At 44.3% G+C, this 18,129-nt stretch overlaps 1 protein-coding gene across 5 annotated transcripts in view; it reads right to left on the bottom strand.

Moving 5' to 3' along the window:
- Positions 1 to 1,311: 1,311 nt before the first annotated feature.
- The window catches only part of DOP1B (DOP1 leucine zipper like protein B), a 105,231-nt gene continuing 88,413 nt past the window's right edge, over positions 1,312 to 18,129 (bottom strand). For 4 of the 5 annotated variants that reach the window (XM_072806904.1, XM_072806902.1, XM_072806903.1 and 1 more), the window contains 10 exons: positions 16,477 to 16,559; positions 16,143 to 16,252; positions 15,719 to 15,865; positions 14,681 to 14,742; positions 14,027 to 14,155; positions 6,731 to 6,867; positions 4,354 to 4,409; positions 3,975 to 4,136; positions 2,372 to 2,501; positions 1,312 to 1,835 (listed from right to left, as the gene is read on the bottom strand). In XM_072806904.1, the coding sequence (XP_072663005.1) occupies positions 1,584 to 1,835; positions 2,372 to 2,501; positions 3,975 to 4,136; positions 4,354 to 4,409; positions 6,731 to 6,867; positions 14,027 to 14,155; positions 14,681 to 14,742; positions 15,719 to 15,865; positions 16,143 to 16,252; positions 16,477 to 16,559 (1,268 nt within the window). In that variant the 3' untranslated portion in view covers positions 1,312 to 1,583. Of the gene's footprint in view, positions 1,836 to 2,371; positions 2,502 to 3,974; positions 4,137 to 4,353; positions 4,410 to 6,730; positions 6,868 to 14,026; positions 14,156 to 14,680; positions 14,743 to 15,718; positions 15,866 to 16,142; positions 16,253 to 16,476; positions 16,560 to 18,129 lie in introns of those variants that run through there. The other variant, XR_012021389.1, reaches the window with a different exon arrangement.

The raw sequence follows: 18,129 nt of genomic DNA, 5'->3' as shown, positions 1-18,129 counted from the left end.
CAGTGCTTTTTTCTTCTTTTTAGCTCTTACTTAGGGAATCGGGTGGTTGTGTGCTCCCCAAATCCTATTTTGGGGCCAATGACGCAAAGTGCTTCCGCACTGCACACAAACCAGTAAGCAGTAGGATGTTAGGAGAAACTTCACCAATAATGCTGGCCGAATTCCAGAACACCCTGGTTTACAGAAAAGATGGACAGGAGAGCGTGCGTGAGGCCTCGTACACATCATCTGGCCTGGGGAGTGATTCCATGCAACGCTCCGGAGGCTGAAAAGGGGACATGAGGTAGGCAAGTCTGGAAGGCAAGCCACGCTCTCTGGCAGCGTTCAGGCTACCACAGCAGAGCAGGGGCGCCAAGCCAAGACTCTAAATAGGGTAGCTGGCATAAAATAGAGAGGCTCCGGGAGAGTGGGGAGACCTGCTGCCAGAAGAGAGGAGGCCGTGCTTAGAAAGGGATTATTTTAATGAACAATGATGTCCCCGACGTGGTAAAGAGATCCCAGGAAGGACAGAGTACGAGGGAAGAGTCCAAAGAGTCAGTTTCCCTGACAGTCACTTCAGGCATTAAAGGCTCCATGACAACATCGATTGATTTATATTAAATGGAAAGTGCTGGCAAAGCACGTCGTGGTACATAACTAAGGTTACAGCTGTCAGAGTTTTGAAAACTGTGTATTTCTTCTCAAGCTGGATACACTGTGATTTTAACACTATTTTTTAAAAAGCATTTATTTCTAATCCTACACTCGATGTGGGGCTCGAATTCATGACCACAAGGATCAAAAGTCACATGCTCCACTGACTGAGCCAGCCAGATACCCCTTAACAAATGATTTTTTAAGATTTACTTGAGAGCCAGCGAGCAAGTGAGTGCACATGCACACAAGAAGGGTAGGGAAGGGGGAAGGGAGAGGAAGGGGAAAAGAATCCTAAGTAGACCCTGCTCTGAACATGAAGCCTGACCTGGGGCTCGATCTCATGACCCTGAGATCATGACCTGAGCCGAAATCAAGAGTCAGGTCATTGACTGAAGCACCCAGGCTCAACAACCATGTGATTTTAATGGGCAAGAGTAAAGCACAGTGTGGTATCTTCAAGCCCTCTCCGCTGCTGATTAGTCAATGGTAATGGGCAATTGTTATTTTCAGAAAATAATATACTTTGGTTTAAAATGTGACACCAAGATAACTGCTTTAAAGGACATTATGTGTGAAAGGTTAAAAGTAATATTCAACAAGTGTAAACTTTTAGAGAAATATACTGACACAGCCCACATTTCTACATCAACAAAGAAAACAACCTTCACACTCTACTTCATATTACAAATTTTGTGTTAGCATTAGATGATATATTAATTTTATTTTCTTTACATAAATTGAGGAAGAAACAATCAGATCCAAATATATTACAAGGCATTTAGAGAGGTGTGTTTTGTTGCCCAACAGAAAATTATCTGAAATCGACCTTCAAAATTGAGATAGACTTCTTTAAAAGCATCTTCCTGGCTCCTTTCTTGTTTAGAACACATCCTGGTTTTCACAGAAGTATCAGTAAGTAGATTTGAAACACTTTCTGTCTTACGTGGTTAAGATTCCAGATGTTCCAAAAAATCATATTCAACACATTCTTCCAGTTGTTGTAAGACCCTGGGACTATCTGTGACAGGAAACTCCAGGGCTGGAGGTCCTCGGGTGTCAGCAGGCAGTTTACTCTGGGTTTTAAAAGCACAATTTAGAGTCTCGAAGAATGGCATCAATTGCCTAATGCTGGAGACAGAATGTTGGCGCAGAAGAGGGAATTCATTCTTCATGGTGATTTCATCAGAGCTGCCAACTTCCTGCAAAAAGCCCCCACAACAACCCATAAGGATGATATGGCTTTGCTAAGGGTTAGAGATGCAAGTGAGGTACATGCAGGTGTCAAACCAAGGAGGTGGGTGCTTCACGAACATTCACTACCAGCGCAATGGTGGTTTCCAGATCAACTTAAGTTCTGGTCTTCAACTGATAGTTTCCAATAGGATGTCAGCCCAGGCCATCCTTGCCGCCCCACCCCCGACCCTCCCCATGCCTCGGGACCCCAGGCCCCCACCATTCTTCCTGCAGGTCCTTTGTCTGCATAATCAGGGGACTCTGTGTATAAAACTACTTCCACAGGACCGCGATCGTGTTACCCAGGATGCTTACCTCAGCACCTGGGACGAGAAAGTGACATATAAATGAAAAAACCAGGATGGAATTTGTTTTAACACATGGATCAAAGAACTTGAGAAAATTATTCAGTCATTAAAGTCAAGTGGTGCACGAAGGACTCGCTACCTAGACTTTCTCCCCTCTGCCACAAATGTAAATTGCCAAAAAGGAAGACAGTTACCCCATATTTTAATTTGAGAAGTTCTAGAATCCGAACGGTGTGGGGCTTGCATTCTTGGTGATTCTCCTCTAGATCTGATGGGAAGGCAGGGCCCTCTGTGTCCACTTCTGGAACAAATGCCCACCTGTAGCTGGACGAAAAAAAATCTGAGGTCAGGCATGTTGGCTTGGAGCCCACTTCAGAAAGATTTTTAAACACTTTTATTGAAATCTAATTCACACACAATATAATTCACCCATTTGAAGTGTGGCATTTAATTGCTTTTCATTTATTCACGGAATTGTCTATCCATCACCCATGATCAACTTCAGGATATTTTCACCACCCCCAGAAGAATCTCTGCTCCCTTTAGCTATCATCCCTCAATCCCTTACACCCCGTTCATCTAGACCACCACCAACCCATCTTCTATCTCTCCATATTTTCTTATTCTGGACAGTTCCTATAAGCAGATTCACAGAATATGTGGTTCGTCGTTGTGACTGGCTTCTTTCACTTCACATAATGTTGTCAAGGTTCATTCATAACCCAGGACATGTCAGTACTTTGTTTCATTTTACTGCTGAATATTTCATTGTATGGATATATCACATGTTATTTGTCCACTTGTACACAGATAGACTTCAAATAGTCTCCACTTTTTACTTATTATGAACAATGTCACTATGCATATTTACATACATTAGAACTCACTTAAAAAAAAAAAACTTCCTTTTTTGGAGTGGTTTTAAGTCTGTGACACAATTGAGCAGAAGTCTATATGCCCCTGCCCTCCTCTGCCACGCAATGCCTTCCCAATTATCAACATCGTCCACCAGAGTGGTACATTTGTTACAATCGATGAACTGACATTGACTCATCATTACCATCCCAAGTCCAGAGTTTACCTTAGGGCTCAATCTTGGTGGTGTGCATTATATGGGTTTGAATGAATGGATAATGACATGGATCCACCATTATAGTATCAAATAAAGTAGTTTCACTGTCCTAGAAGTCCTCTGTGTTCTCTCTTATTACCCCCTTTTTACTGTCACCATAGTTTTGCCTTTTCCAGACTATCACAGAGTTGGAATCGTACAGTCTATAGTCTTTTCAGATTTGCTTCTTTCACTTTGTAATATGCAGTTAAAGAGAACCCACACTTTAACCACAAACATTTCTACATGGCTCCTGTCTTTAGGAGGATGGGACAGAGAGAAGTGGCATCTGGGGCCAGGCACGAAATTAACCATATGAGCAGCTGTGTTAAGCCTACAGGAAATGTAAGCCAATAGGGGCAAAGTGAGCTGGACACAGCGTGTTCCACTTATTATGAACAGACAGACAATCTACACAAATGCAGTGAGAAACACCAGTCCCTGTCCCTTGTTTCATAAGCGTTCAGTAGCAAACCCCCCTGAACACACGCACATACCACAGAAACTCATCCATAAGCACTACAAATTCAGGAAACCACAGGTGTTGTAAGGGCTCTGAAACCCAGTATTCTCATCGGCCACTAGAAACCCCTACCATAGCTTTTCACACGCTCTACACAACAAGTGAAAGCGCTGACAAGGAAAGTCACCATTTCAAAGAGGACACATGATCTTATCTGACTTACATTTGAAATAACGGCATCTTGTCAGGTGGAAAAGAGAGTGCTGTGTCCAAGAATTTGCAAGCCGATAAATATAAGACCAGTTCACTTGGGGGTATCTCCCCCATTGAAGGCCCATTTCCATCAGCAACCGCAACTTTCATTCTGTTGATTTTGTTGCTGTTTCTATAAATTTGCAAAGAAACTCGTGTTACAAATTTGTTCACATATGCTATAGTCCATTTGCCTGTGCAACGTCCATAAGAAGCTGTTCCGTTTAAGAAACAGTCAAATAGCTGGTCCCTTCACAAGTACTTCAGGAAAATAATACTGAGTGTTAGATAACCCTATATCATAGAGTGACGTCCATTCACATATGCATACAGACCTGTGCACAACTTACCTCAACGATTCATCGTCCTCTTTCAGATCTTCTTCAAGCTGTATGAATATCTGAATCTTAAAAAGAAAACATAAATTCAATTTACTGTTTGAGAGAGATTAGACCTAGCATAATGTTTAAAATGTGTATGTCCATATACAGTAACAAAGCAAAAGAATCAGCAAAACGAAAAGACAACCTACAGGGTGGGGAAAAATATTTGCCAACCAAATATATGATAAGGGGTTAATATTGAAAATATATTTAAGAAATTCATACAACTCAGTAACAAAAAAAGCAAATAATTTAATTTAAAAATAGGCAAAGGACTTAAATAGACATTTTTTCAAAGAAGACATCATGGCCAACGGGTCCATGAAAAGATGCTCTGCATCACCAACCATCAGTGAAATGCAAAAAAACAAAAACAAAAACAAAACACACACACACACACACACACACACACACACACACAAACCCCCAAACCCAAACAAACCCCAGTGAGAGATCCCCCACACCTGTCAGAATGGCTAGCATCAGAAAGATGAGTGACAACAAGTGGCGATGAGGACGTGGAGAAAAAGGAACTCATGTTCACTGTGAGTGGGAATGCAAACTGATGCAGCCGCTGCAGAAAGCAGTATGGAGGTTCCTCAAATTTTTTTTTTTCAAAAATTTTTTTTTAAAAATTTTATTGATTTATTCATGAGAGAGAGAAAGAGGCAGAGACACAGGCAGAGGCAGAAGCAGGCTCCATGCAGGTAGCCCGATACGGGACTCAATCCCAGGACTCCAGGATCATGCCCTGGGCCGAAGGCAGGTGCTAAACCACTGAGCCACCCAGGGATCCCCGGGTTCCTCAAAAATTAAAAATAGAATTACCCTATGACCCGGCAATTTCACTTCTGGGAATATATGCTATGTGCTACCAACTTGAAAATTTTCAGATAAAATTAGATATATGTGAAATAGTACATTATTCCTGCAAAAGGAATTTTGAAAATATTCCTGAATACATGAATATGCGTTCAGAATCTTATGGCATAGCTGCATGACTATTTTTATTTATTTTTTTTTAATTTTTTAAAAAATTTTTATTTATTTATGATAGTCACACACAGAGAGAGAGAGAGAGAAGCAGAGACATAGGCAGAGGGAGAAGCAGGCTCCATGCACCGGGAGCCTGACGTGGGACTCGATCCCGGGTCTCCAGGATCGCGCCCTGGGCCAAAGGCAGGCGCTAAACCACTGCGCCACCCAGGGATCCCACTATTTTTATTTTTTTAAAGATTTTATTTATTTATTTATTTATTTATTTATTTATTTATTTATTTATTTATTTATGAGAGAGGCAGAGAGAGAGAGAGAGAGAGAACAAGCAGGAGGGAAAGGGGCAGAGGGAGTAGACTCTGCTGAGCAGGGAGCCCCACATGCAGCTTGAGCCCAGCACCTTGAGATCCATGACCTGAGCCGAAGGCAGATGCTTAACTGACTGAGCCCCCCACGTGCCCCTGTATGACTAAATGTGTGGAGTATTTCAGAAGCGCTGCTCTTAAAAGCCTCCCCATAAACTTACGGCGCTTTTGGAGATTCATGGTTGTTAATAGCCTTCTAAACAGCATTAAGTTTTCAACCTTAAATATTTCTATATAAGATATGGCTTCAAAGAAACTCACAACATAGGTGTAGTGGGCCTCTCTTGGAAATCTAGTATCAGTGAATATAAACATCTGGTCATGAAGTTCTTTAACAGAAATATGAAGAATTTAGTAAAGATAATTTTTCATTAGGAATTTTTAGTAGTGTGGATTCATGGTAGGTTATGCTATGTGGTGGTAATATTTCTAGTTATGAATGTAAACTCTTATTCAGAATTTAAAGGATTAACCTGCAGATTATGTAATTAATGTCACCATAAATCACAGCTTACCAGTAGTTCTGAAACATGATGACCTGACGTCTCCCCTCTAATTTGCTTTTGACTTCACTTGAGATAGAACTTCCAACTCAGATATTGTGAAGGCATGCATATTTGAAAATAATCTGAGTTTTTTTTCTTCCTAGAGGTACTAGATCTAAAAGAGCTTACCGAGGAACTTTCCTGACAGTAGTAGCAGGCTTGTCTGATGGTGGTCAGTTTGTAACATGTATATAATTATTCACTGTGCCTTAAAGTTTTATACTTTGCTTATACAAACTATAAAATTTCCCAGAGATGCATTAAATGGTTTTGTCTTAAATCAAATTCTCTATGTAACCAAGAGCTGACTATGTACTACCAACTTAGTTGAAAATTTTGTGATAAAATTAAGATGTAGATAAAATAGTTCGTTATTCCTGCAAAAAGCATTTCAAAAAGCTCCAGCCCCGCTTTCAAGAGTGAAATAGTTGTACTTACTAATTCAGAGACCATTATGGGCCACAATGAAGTCAAATGCTGGGGAGATATTCTTAGCAGCAAAACTCTGAAAAAAAGAAACATCTGAGCAGCAACTATGGATGTCTGTCCAACTCTGAGATTGTCTGTCAGGCGTTCTAAGGAAAGAAGATTTTAAAGATGTCACACAAATGTGCAGTTTGAGGTTTCTCATTAGACCAAAAAAACCCCACAAAAAAAACTGTACTTGTTTTGACATTTAACAACAATGCAGCCTAAAAAATGGGTGCCAGGATGTTTCTGCCCCTCATTTACCCCAGCCTTCTTCTTTATGAAGGGGAGCAGTTCATGACCTTTGCTAAAGGAAGTGAACTAAGGGGCTCTTGTTCCCTGCCGCAGCTGACCAGAAAGACACTGACTTCTGACTTAAGCTGGACATCCATTGGATGACCAATGACCACTAAATTCCCTTCTGAGAATATGAAATATAAGACACAAGAACCCCAGACAGTCCTTGGTGAGTGGTGGCGCCCTAAGATCACAGAGGTTGGCTGGCAGCTCTGGGAGTGAGAGGTTGGAAGCTGAGTAAGTGAATGAAAGTAGAGGTATTGTAAGTTTGGATTTCATGGCCATGACAGAAACTTTAATTCCTGCAGGAAGAAAAGGTGTGAGTTCCCCTAGCCCTAAACAGTCTTCCCCACTTCTCCACTGAAATAACTGTCTGCAGAATGTGAATCCCCCTGCCCCCCACGATTTGAGGTTTCTTAGGAACATAACAAATCAGTATAGCAAACAGCTGAACTATAGTCATGCAAGTTAAGATTTGTTTGCAGTATCTGAGTAATAAACTTCTCTTTATCTGAGCTAGCTTAAGTAGCTTTTACTTCTTGCTTTGAAAAGTACTCTTGACCAGGGGTGCCTGGCTGACTCAGTCCAGTCCATAGAGTACGTGACTCTTAATCTCAGGGTTGTGAGTTCAAGCCAAACCTGTAGGTGTAGATTCCTTAAATAAAAATTTAAGAAAAAAAAATAACTCTCAACTAATTGAAGAGTTGAGCATCACTCAAACAGTTAACAAACAGGTTGGCATTTTTACTTAAAAAAATTTTTTTAAAGTAATCTCTATACCCATCATGGGTCTGAAACTCAAGACTCCAAGATCAAGAGTCACACGTTCTATGACTGAGCCAGCCAGATGCCCGGGTTGGCATGTTTAAAAAGTGCTTTGCGTTTCTGGTTCTGGATGAGATGGAGTAAATAGATTACATCCCATTTCTCTAACTGCAATTAAAAAAATAATAACCTTGAACAGAAATATATAAAGTGCATCAGAAAACTGAAAAGTGAAGGAAAGGTGACAGGACAGGCTAGAATCCTTGGGACTTAAGCAATGACCTGAAGGTGAGTTCCCTAGGGTTTTTAATTTTATCCTGGCCTGGGCACCCAAGGAGAGGGTAAGCTGGAATGCCAAAGTGGCAACCAGAACGAGAAAAGGTAACAAAACACACCAGTGCAGAGATGCCACTGAGGTTAGGGTTATTGGGAGAGGAGCTTAAAGATGTGGTCTAAAAACATTCCAATAATCAGTTACAGACATTTGGAACAAATAAAAAAAAAAAAAGAAAATGTCAGCAAAGAGATGGGAGATATAAAAAAATGTCAGCAAAGAGTCAGGTGGAAATTTTAGGACTAAAAAGTAAAATTGCTGAAATAGAAGAGCTCACTGATGGGCGTGACAGTGGAATGGCGGTGAGAGGGGAAGAGGGAAGTAGAAGATGGAATCTGTGCAAATTACTGAAACTGAACAAAAGAAGGAAAAAAGAGGTGGCTCAGGGACCAGAGGAAAGATGACAGATCTAACATTTCAGTCACTGGAGTCCCGGAAAAAGGCCAAAGGGTACATATTGGGAAAATATTTGAAGAAATAATGACTGAAAACCTCCCAAATTTGGTGAAAGACACACATCCACAGATTCAAGAAGCTGAGTGAACTCTAAGAAGAATAAAACCAAAGACATCCAGCTCTGCTACATAAGGAAACTTCTGAAAAAGTAAAGATAAAGATAAAAATCTTGATAGTGGTTAGAGGGAAATGATATGCTCCAGTGGTCCCCCTGTCTCAGCCATGGTCTACTTTCTGAGGTTGCACTGGGCCATGGTCAACTGAGGTCAACTGCGGTCCAGAAGCCGATGTCCTCCTCCTGACGTACCATCAGAGGGTCAGTGGTAGCCTGATGCTCAGTCACATACCGATGTCACTCACCTCTCTTCCTCTCATCACGTGGGCATTTTATCATCTCTCATCGGTCACAAGAAGGGTGAGGACAGTGTGACAAGGTATTTTGAGAGAGAGAGAGAGAAGACATTCATGCAACTTTTACTCCAGTATATTGTTATAATTGTTGCATTTGATTATTGTTGTGAGAACGAGAGAGAGGGAGGCAGAGATATAGGCAGAGGGAGAAGAAGACTCCCTGCGGAGAGCCCGATGTGGGATTCGATCCCAGGACTCCAGGATCATGCCCTAAGCCAAAGGCAGATGCTCAACCACTGAGTCACCCAGGTGTCCCTGATTATTGTTGTTGCTAATCTCCTACTCTGCCTAATTTATGAATTAAATATCATCATAGGCATGTGTGTACAGCAAAAAACACAGTGTGTGTAGTATTGGTATTGTCCATGGTTTCAGGCAGCCACTAGGGGTCTTGAGATGTAGCCCCTGTGAGAAAGGGGGGCTACTGTACCTAAAAGGAAACAATGATTTGAGTGAGAGCAGATTTCCCTCAGACACTGCAGTCAGAAAGAAGTGGCACACTTTGCAAGTGCTGAAAGACAAGATCTTCCCCCAGAATTGCATTTCCAGTGAAAATATCCTTCCTTCTGGGTGTTTGGTCACCCAGACCAGAAAGGAGGAAGGTGAGATAAAGAGTCTCCATGAAGGGAAACAGAGAAAACTTGTGGCCAGGAGATGTGGACTCAGAATGTCCAGAAGATGCTCTTCAGATGAATCAGAAATGGTAACAGTGGGAAACATGGAACATTAAGACAAAAGAGCAATTGAAAGGGTCAATCCGTGAGTAAAGACGGCATTCCCTGTCTTTTTAAACTAGGTTGGCCAGTCGATGTGGTTTTCTGAAGGATCATGCTCTGTGAGCTGTTCTCACAGGGAAGGCTGGACACACAGGACACAGGGACGCTCAGTGCTGCCTCTGCAACTCCTTGGGAAATCTTAATCCGTTTCAACATAGGAGGTATTAGGGGAAAAAGTGGTTTGTACACATAGGTACATTTGGTGCTGGAAATTTCATACTGGTGCTCCAAATAAAAGCTAAGTTCATGAGATTATTCTTTAGCTAAGATGCTGTTTTTGAATCACTAATGTTCTTTAATCTCTAACATTCCTTCCCTAGCTGAGTGATGAATCTTATCAACCTAAGGAGTTTTTTCTTTTTTTTTTTTTTGTTGTTGTTGTTGTTGTTGTTGTTTTTTGAGCAGTGAGTGGGAGAAAGCCCTGAGCCAGCTTCCCTCCACCACCATTCCAGGTCCTGGGACCTTGTTCAGGCTGGCTTAATTGTGCTGCACAGTCTCCCATCTGTGAACCCTAGTCTGGTTTCCCTACTCCACTCACCTCAAGGGGCACCTGCTAAAGGCTATTGCCTACCATTGGGAGCCAAAGGGCTCAGATTTCAGGCCAGGTTTTGCCAGTTGATGGCAATACACCTCTGAGCATCAGTATCTTGATGTAAAAATTGAGCTATTAGGTACAGGATGATGAGGAAGACTTCAAAGATGGGAAGGACTCCAATGGACCTGGGACAGGCCAAAGTCACCCAGCTTAAAGGGTACAGAGCGTTGCTGCTAGATCTTTCTGATGCCCCTAATCAGGGCCTATATTGGGAGTGATGTCCATCTTCCTCTCATCTTAGACAAACAGCATTTTGCTTTAAAAAAAAAAAATCCTTGCTTTGGGCTTATCTACAGGCTCTTCTATGATCAATGTAAAATTTATGTGACTCTGAACCAAGATGCATGGAGCTGCTCTACACCCTGTGCACACCAACCTCCTTCAGGGCTACTGGATGGTGCCACCACCCAGGGAAAGGGACTTCCGGGTATACCCCAGAGAATAAATGTTACAAATTCCCTATTCCTGGGTTTGAGATGAGGCCGAAACTTAGAAGCTTCTAGATGTATCTACTCCTTCAACTTGGGCATTATTGCTCCACAGGGGCCAGTCCAGTGTCCCAAGACTATGAGAGAATGCTCTGAATTCCATCACTTGAGGACCTCAAGGAGGCTGGCCTTTCAACAGTTTTGGGGATGACAATAGAGAGGGAAGTGCTTTGTCAAGTGTCAGGTAACAAAAAAATGAAAGGGGGCAAAAATGTTGGTTCTTAAAACATGGAGCATTCTTAGAAATACAGCACTTGAGCTATGCAAAGTAGAGGAGAAATACCTCATTCCCCAAGAGCCCCCAAACCATCTCTTAATGAAGTCGGCACATGCACACACACTTTTATGGAATATATATAGTATTATATTGCCCCTACCTGTCCTCCCTCTCAGAGGCATGATTTCTTAGAACTGTTGGATGCCCAGATCCTGCCATGGTGAAACCACTCCACTGTTTGAGAAGGGTGTCGTCTGTTCCTTTCCTGTTCTACACACCCAATACTGTCCCTTTACCTCTCTGGGCCTCACTCCACATTTTAAAGGTGTGTGTGATGGGAGACAGGGCAGAGAACGAATGGATGTTTGCTCTCAGGGCGGCAAGGCCCCCAAAGGACCAGCTGGGGCACTGGCCAATATGTTCTCCTTTCTGGTTTCCTCCTCCTGCCTTCACCAAAAGCGGACTTTCAGACACTGTGGCATGGCTGGGTGTGTACAGCACCACCATGAACCCTACGCGGGCACCAGGGGACAGAAGATTCCTAGTGCTCCTTCTCCCCTCCACGTTTCGTAGGGATGCAACAAAGTTCAGCTTTGACTCTGCATTCGCTATCTTTTTTTCTTTTTTTTTTTAAATTTAAATTTAAATTTTAATTTTTTTTAAATTTAAATTTAAAATTAAATTAAATTTAAATTAAATTTAATTTAGTTAACATAGTTAACATATTGTTAGTTTCAGGGGTAGAATTTAATAATTTGCCAGTTGCATATAACACCCAGTACTCATCACATCACGTGCCCTCCTGAATGCACATCACCCAATTACCCCATCCCTCCACCCTCCTGCCACCCTCACTTTGTTTCCTCAGTTAAGAGCCTCTTATGGGACTCTGCATTCAGCCAAAGTCTCTGGAGGGCTACCTCATCCGTACTGGCATTCCTGGCCACCATCTGACCGAATCAGCAATTCGAGAAAGGATATGTCAATATTTGAACATTCGCTTTCATTTATTTCAAGTACTCAGGACGTTAGGATGGGACAATCTCCTTATAGGTTTCACAGGTTGAAATTATGTCAGTTTTAGTATAAAGATATTATTGCAAACATAAAATACAGTCATAATTAATAATTGCGATGGCTGTTAACATTCTAAACTACAACAGTTAAGACCTTTCGAATAGTTCATCAAGTAGGCACATGGGCTGACAATTACTACTAATATTAAGAATCATCAGGATGGGGGCGCCTGGGTGGCTCAGTCGATTAAGCGTCTGCCTTCAACTCAGGTCATGATCCTAGGGTCTTGGGATCAAGCCCTGCATTGGGCTCCCGCTCAGTGGGGAGCCTGCTTCTCTCTCTCCTCCTGCCTGTGCTCTCTCTCACACATAAATAAATAAAATCTTTAAAAGTCATTAGGATGACTTGGGAAAGAGAACATGCTTTGTGTGCTGAGAGATACATTTATATATTTATATATTGATTGATGGTAGGCTCCATGCCCAGTGTGGATCCCAGTGCCAGGCTTGAACTCCCAACCCTGAGATCCACGGTCAGGTACTTAACAGACTGAGCCACTCAGGCGCCTCAGCTGACAGATGTTTATGAACGTGTTTTGTTTGTTTTTTAAAGGGCAGAGCAAGACATTTGTGCCATAATTCTACTTGGAAACAACCCAAGTGCCCTACCATTGCCAAACTAGTGAGCAAGTCACAGAATGGAATACTGTTCAGCAATTAAAAGGAGTATACTGTTGATAAATACGATGGAACCGATGACTGTCAAACACATTACGTAAGTCAAAGAAGCCAGACTCAAAGGCTGCACCCCATCTAATTACATTTAGGGCATTCTGGAAAAGACGAAACTGCATGAGCAGAAGGCAAATTAGCACTTGGCAGGTGGAGGGGAGGGGATGACTTCTAAGGGTCACAGGGGAACCTTCTGGGGTGATGGAAATGTTCTGCATGTTGACTATGGTGATGGTTCCATGACTATATGCGCTTATCAAAATCCAAAGAACTGTATACCCAAAAGGGTGACTTTTATTGTATATAAATTACACCTTAGTAAACTTGACCCTCAAAAAAGAATTTACACCATAATTCTAGTATTTGTAAAATTGTTACACTGATCTTCATATATTAAACAAATAAATCCTTCAAGAATTGTATTAATTTTAATTCCATCCAGGCTATGAATCTTTTTTTTTTTAAGATTATTTATTTATTCATGATAGACATAGAGAGAGAGAGAGGCAGAGACACAGGCAGAGGGAGAAGCAGGCTCCATGCAGGGAGCCCGACCTGGGACTTGATCCCGGGTCTCCAGGATCCCGCCCTGGGCCAAAGGCAGGTGCCAAACTGCTGAGCCACCCAGGGATCCACCAGGCTATGAATTTTAAGGATAACACCTATTTGAGAATTCTTTTATATCTTGGAGAAGGGTGAATTTGGACAGAATGCCCACTTCACCACCTCCACATTTTTATGAGGGGAAAAAAAAAACCTTTAAAATCATGAATTGCTGCAATAAATCATTTTTGAAGCAAAGAATATATTGAGTACAAAAAAGAGAAAAACCATTAAGGAAAGGTTAGATACTTTGCTAGCCTCGGTCGACGTTGTAACCTCAAAGTATCTTGACTCTGGGAGGGATCTAGCAGGAGACAGTGCTTAGAAAGTACTGTCAGACTTTTAGTAACAACCTATTAAAAACTAATAGCATTCTAATCATTAATTTTTAAAACCAAGTTTCAGACTCACTGATAAATTTCCGGAGTTGTTCTATGGTAACCCCTGCCGAATACTCCTGTGAACACTCCACCACCCTGCCAGGACGAGCTGTGGGCCACGCTGGTAGCCGGCCTGTCTCAGCCAGCCGGGGGCCCATCCATGAGGGGGGTGGGATGGGGGAGGTGGCCTTCTTACCTTGTATCAGAGGAAGGTAAAGGTGGTATTGATCAAGCTCCCCGCTGAAGACAGCAAAAGCCTGGCGCTTTAGCAGCATGGCTTTCTGCTCAAAACTTGAGAACAGTTTTAAAGAACTGCTCTGCATGTCTAGAATAAACACAGCCAATAAGTTCCATTTAGTGAGAAAACTGCAATTGGTGGTAAGTGATAGGACATTCACAATTGTGTAATTTCTATCCATTCATAATTGTGTAATTTCTATCCATCCTGGTGAAAAATCATGATCCTAAGTAATTATGATCTAGTGGTTATTAATCACATATTTATTTGTAAACATAAATACCTCTTTAATGACACGTAATGATAGGGCATGAGAAGAGGATATGAGGGACAGACAAGCACTCCGAATAAATCAGGGTAAACCTGTCATTACTTTCAAAAGTATTCCTCCGCTGTAAAGCTGTAGGAGAGGTTGTCGGGGCATTCTGGTCAGTAGATGAGCCGGGAGGCTCATTCGTGAGCCCTGACACACTCTGCTCATTACATTACAGTCTGCAGCTTAGAAAGCATCCTAAAAGATCCGAGTGGAGCTTGAGATACATGGTCAAAACGGATTGTGATGGGGTCGGGCCTTTAAAGGTGCGATTTAAGTGCAGGTGACAAAGAACTTACTCATTAAATCTTTAAACATTGTTTTCTCGTGAGTCAGAAGATGGTCAATAATGGACTTCCAACTGGATATTAAAAAGAGCAAAATTAATTAAGTCGGTAAAGGATGACAGTCTGATGAGAGGTGTCGAGAAAAGAACACGCCCCTTTGAGATCTATTAAAACCTGTTTTCTGAAAAGGAGTTAGTGGAATGAATAGGTTTCATACAAGCGAAAGTTGGGCAAAAGCTCTTCAATTCATAAACTTAACAATACAGGTGATGAATAGTAAGAAAGAATAATTCCCAGCTCACAGTAAAGAAAAACAGTCGTTTCAAGAGTTGCCCTAGGTTCACCCAGGAGGATTGTTCATTCGCTTGCGCTGATGGAAAGCAGCGGGGGTGGTGACACCCAACGTGGCTGGTTTTCAAGTGGGCTCCCCAGAAGAGCAACGGGACTTCAAGGTGAAAGCCACAGGGCTCCGGGGGCGGCGGGGCAACTTTTGGGCTTTGCAAAACGCGGACCAGTCTCCACCCTCCATCCCTGCCATTAATTAAGACATCACGCCTGATGGGGGAGAGGCGATTTAGGGGCTCTGCTGACCTCCCCAGAAAAGGCACAGGGAGGTCACCGCACTCTGCAGCTCAGTGGCTCTCTGCCACCAGCACAGTGCCTGGCAGGCTGCATGGGCTCAGGGACAACTTGTGAGGTGTGAGCTGAGACGCAGGATCAGGGCACCACGGTGTCACCACGGGCTCGGTCATTGTATAGTGCTGGAATATTCTGCGACTCCAAGATGCAGCAGTACTAGACCAGGGGACCCTGGAACCCCGGATTGTGCGCTCTGGGGATGATATGCCCCAGATAATGCTAATAAATGCACCTCTGTATCTTTAAAACACCTAATCCCTCTGCCACGAACATGCGAGCCTGTGACAGTGACGTCCTGGGATCTGGGGTGATGCTGACCGCTCCTGCGTCAAGTATGAGGATCGAGTAACCCGAACCACTCTCCCCACTTGAGGATTTGCAGCACCCTTTTGTCAGAACGGCGTCTCTTACTGTGCACAGCAAGTGTCCATCTGAAAGAAGGCAGGGTCCAGGAACAACTCGAGGACTTCTTTCTTCCAGGCTCGCTTGGTGTAGGCGTAGCCACTCAGGGAGCTCAGCAGCTGAGCGCCGGCCCGGAAGCTGGGAGCGTTGTAGGCGCTGAACCGGGGGTGGGAGGAAAAAGGGTCAAAGTCAGAGACAGTGCAGAGGAAGCCACTTAAAAAAAAAAAAATTATTTACTTATGAGAGACACAGGCAGAGGGAGAAGCAGCTCCATGCAGGGAGCCCTATGTGGGACTCGATCTCAGGACCCCAGGATCATGCCCTGGGCCGAAGGCAGGCGCTAAATGGCTGAGCCACCCAGGGATCCCCCAGAAGAAGCCACTTAATGCGTTTCCCACAACCTACGGGGACACCACGGGGAAGACAGCATTACCTGTGATTGCGTAAGTAAGGAAACACGTAATAGAGCAAGCGGGAGACCAACGGCACCGCCTTCTCCTTCTCGTCACTTCGATACACCATGTCCAGGAGAGATGCCAGGACCTAGCAGGGCGGGATCACGAGAAGACAGAAAGCTTCTGAAGCCGGTGACAGGAGGGATTAGTCCTCGAGGGGCGCCTAACCTAACAAGACAGCTGGCAGGGGCAGCCTGAGGCCAAGGGCGGCTCTCCAGGTCACCTGGGAGGGGCCTGAGAACGGGGTGCCAGCACGATGCTTCGGGGTGGCAATCGTGCCATCAGGGGAGGGCAAGCCAGGTGTGCACTGACCTCTGCCAGGAGGGACAGGGCCTGCACGCTGTACACCGAAGGGGCGGACGCGGACACCATTGCCGAGGCAGCGGCGGTGGCATCTGCTGACAGAAAGAGACATTTGTGCTTTAGTCACGGCGGGGGGGCCACGGTTCAGGCCCCTGGAACATTGCACGGGTGGGAGTGATGAGCCCCATCCTTGCACACTGAGTACGTAAGTAAGTATATGTTAGGGGGTCCTGTTAACACGCTCAACCTCAGTAAGAATCTGGGCACAGTGATCAAGGAAATGAGCACCGACTCAGTGTCTTCCGCCCCCGTGTCTTCTCAGCATAGTTCTCAGAACTTCAGTGTCCCCTCGGACGATCCACCGTACCCCCTCGGCCTCTGCCCCCCTGGCCTTCTCTCCCCCAACGGTCTGCTACTCCGCTGCGCCAGCTCAGTCACCCACTGGCACCGTCACACCCTTGCCTCCTCCTCCTCCTCCTTCCTGGACCCGGGCACAGACCCCCGAAGCCTCCAGCCTGCCGTCCTGACCACCATCGGCTCCTCCAGGTCTGCCCGCTCGTCTCCCCCCCGACACCCATGGTCTCCCAGCTCCTGGCCAGCGTCCTGGACTCTCTTGCTGCTCCCTCCCTCTGACGCACTCGCGTGGAAAAACGCAAAGCAGGCTAAACCCACAGATCAGCCCGTGCGGTTCTGGGTAGCTAAATGTTCTGGGGAAAACCAGACAACGATGAAATAGATCTCACTTTCCTTCATGACCGTGAGCTCAAACAGGCCCTGATGTTACCGGATAGACCCAGGGCACGGACGCCGGCGGCACGCTGGCTCTCCTGCTCTGCTGCGTAATGCTCTCGGACCTGCCCTCGGTAACCACCGACACCCTTCCCTTCTCACCTCATCACCTCCCCTCCGATTCCACAGAGAAATGTAAGAGAAACAAACAGGAACTCCCTCAGTTGGGGCACTATGAGCTATTAATCTAGAACATACGTATCGTTGCCTTCTCTCCTGTTTTGATAAACATGTCCCTGGCTCCTCTGGACGAACGGTAATTCCATGTATGACATCAACCCCGGCCCCAAGGCCATCAAGTGCTTCGCTTTCTAACTATCCTTTCTCTCTTTGGCATCGATTTCTTCCTCTCTGCTGCACAGATCCGTCATCATACTAGTATACTCCAATTTAAAAACAAATCAGATAAAGGGTATTCTTCTTTGGTCTTTATTTATTTATTTTTAAAAATTATCTATTTATTCATGACAGAGAGAGAGACAGAGAGAGAGAGAGAGGCAGAGACACAGGCAGAGGGAGAAGCAGACTCTGCGCAAGGAGCCGGACATGGGACTCGATCCTGGGTCTCCAGGATCACACCCTGAGCCGAAGGCGGCACCAAACCGCTGAGCCACCAGGGCTGCCCTCTTCTTTGGTCTTTAGTTCGACTTGGTCACTGTCCTCTTGACAAGCGAGCTTCCAGGAGTTGTGCGTTCCCAGCCTCCTCTTCCTCTCCCGGCCTCCTCCCTACCTGCTCCAGTATGTTCCCCCTGCGGCTTCCACATTGTCAAGCCCCGTGGGTCTCTGTCCGACCTGCCTCTGTTTCTCTGCAGCCTTCCACTGTGTTATTCCTCCCTCCTTCTGGAAGCACCCTCTTTCTCGTGTTTCATGACT

The sequence above is a fragment of the Canis lupus genome, chromosome 30, assembly GCF_048164855.1.
Source record: "Canis lupus baileyi chromosome 30, mCanLup2.hap1, whole genome shotgun sequence".
In the NCBI taxonomy this organism is placed as follows: domain Eukaryota; kingdom Metazoa; phylum Chordata; class Mammalia; order Carnivora; family Canidae; genus Canis; species Canis lupus.
Note: the sequence above shows the minus strand (reverse complement) of the source record. Positions and strands in the feature narration are given on the sequence as shown.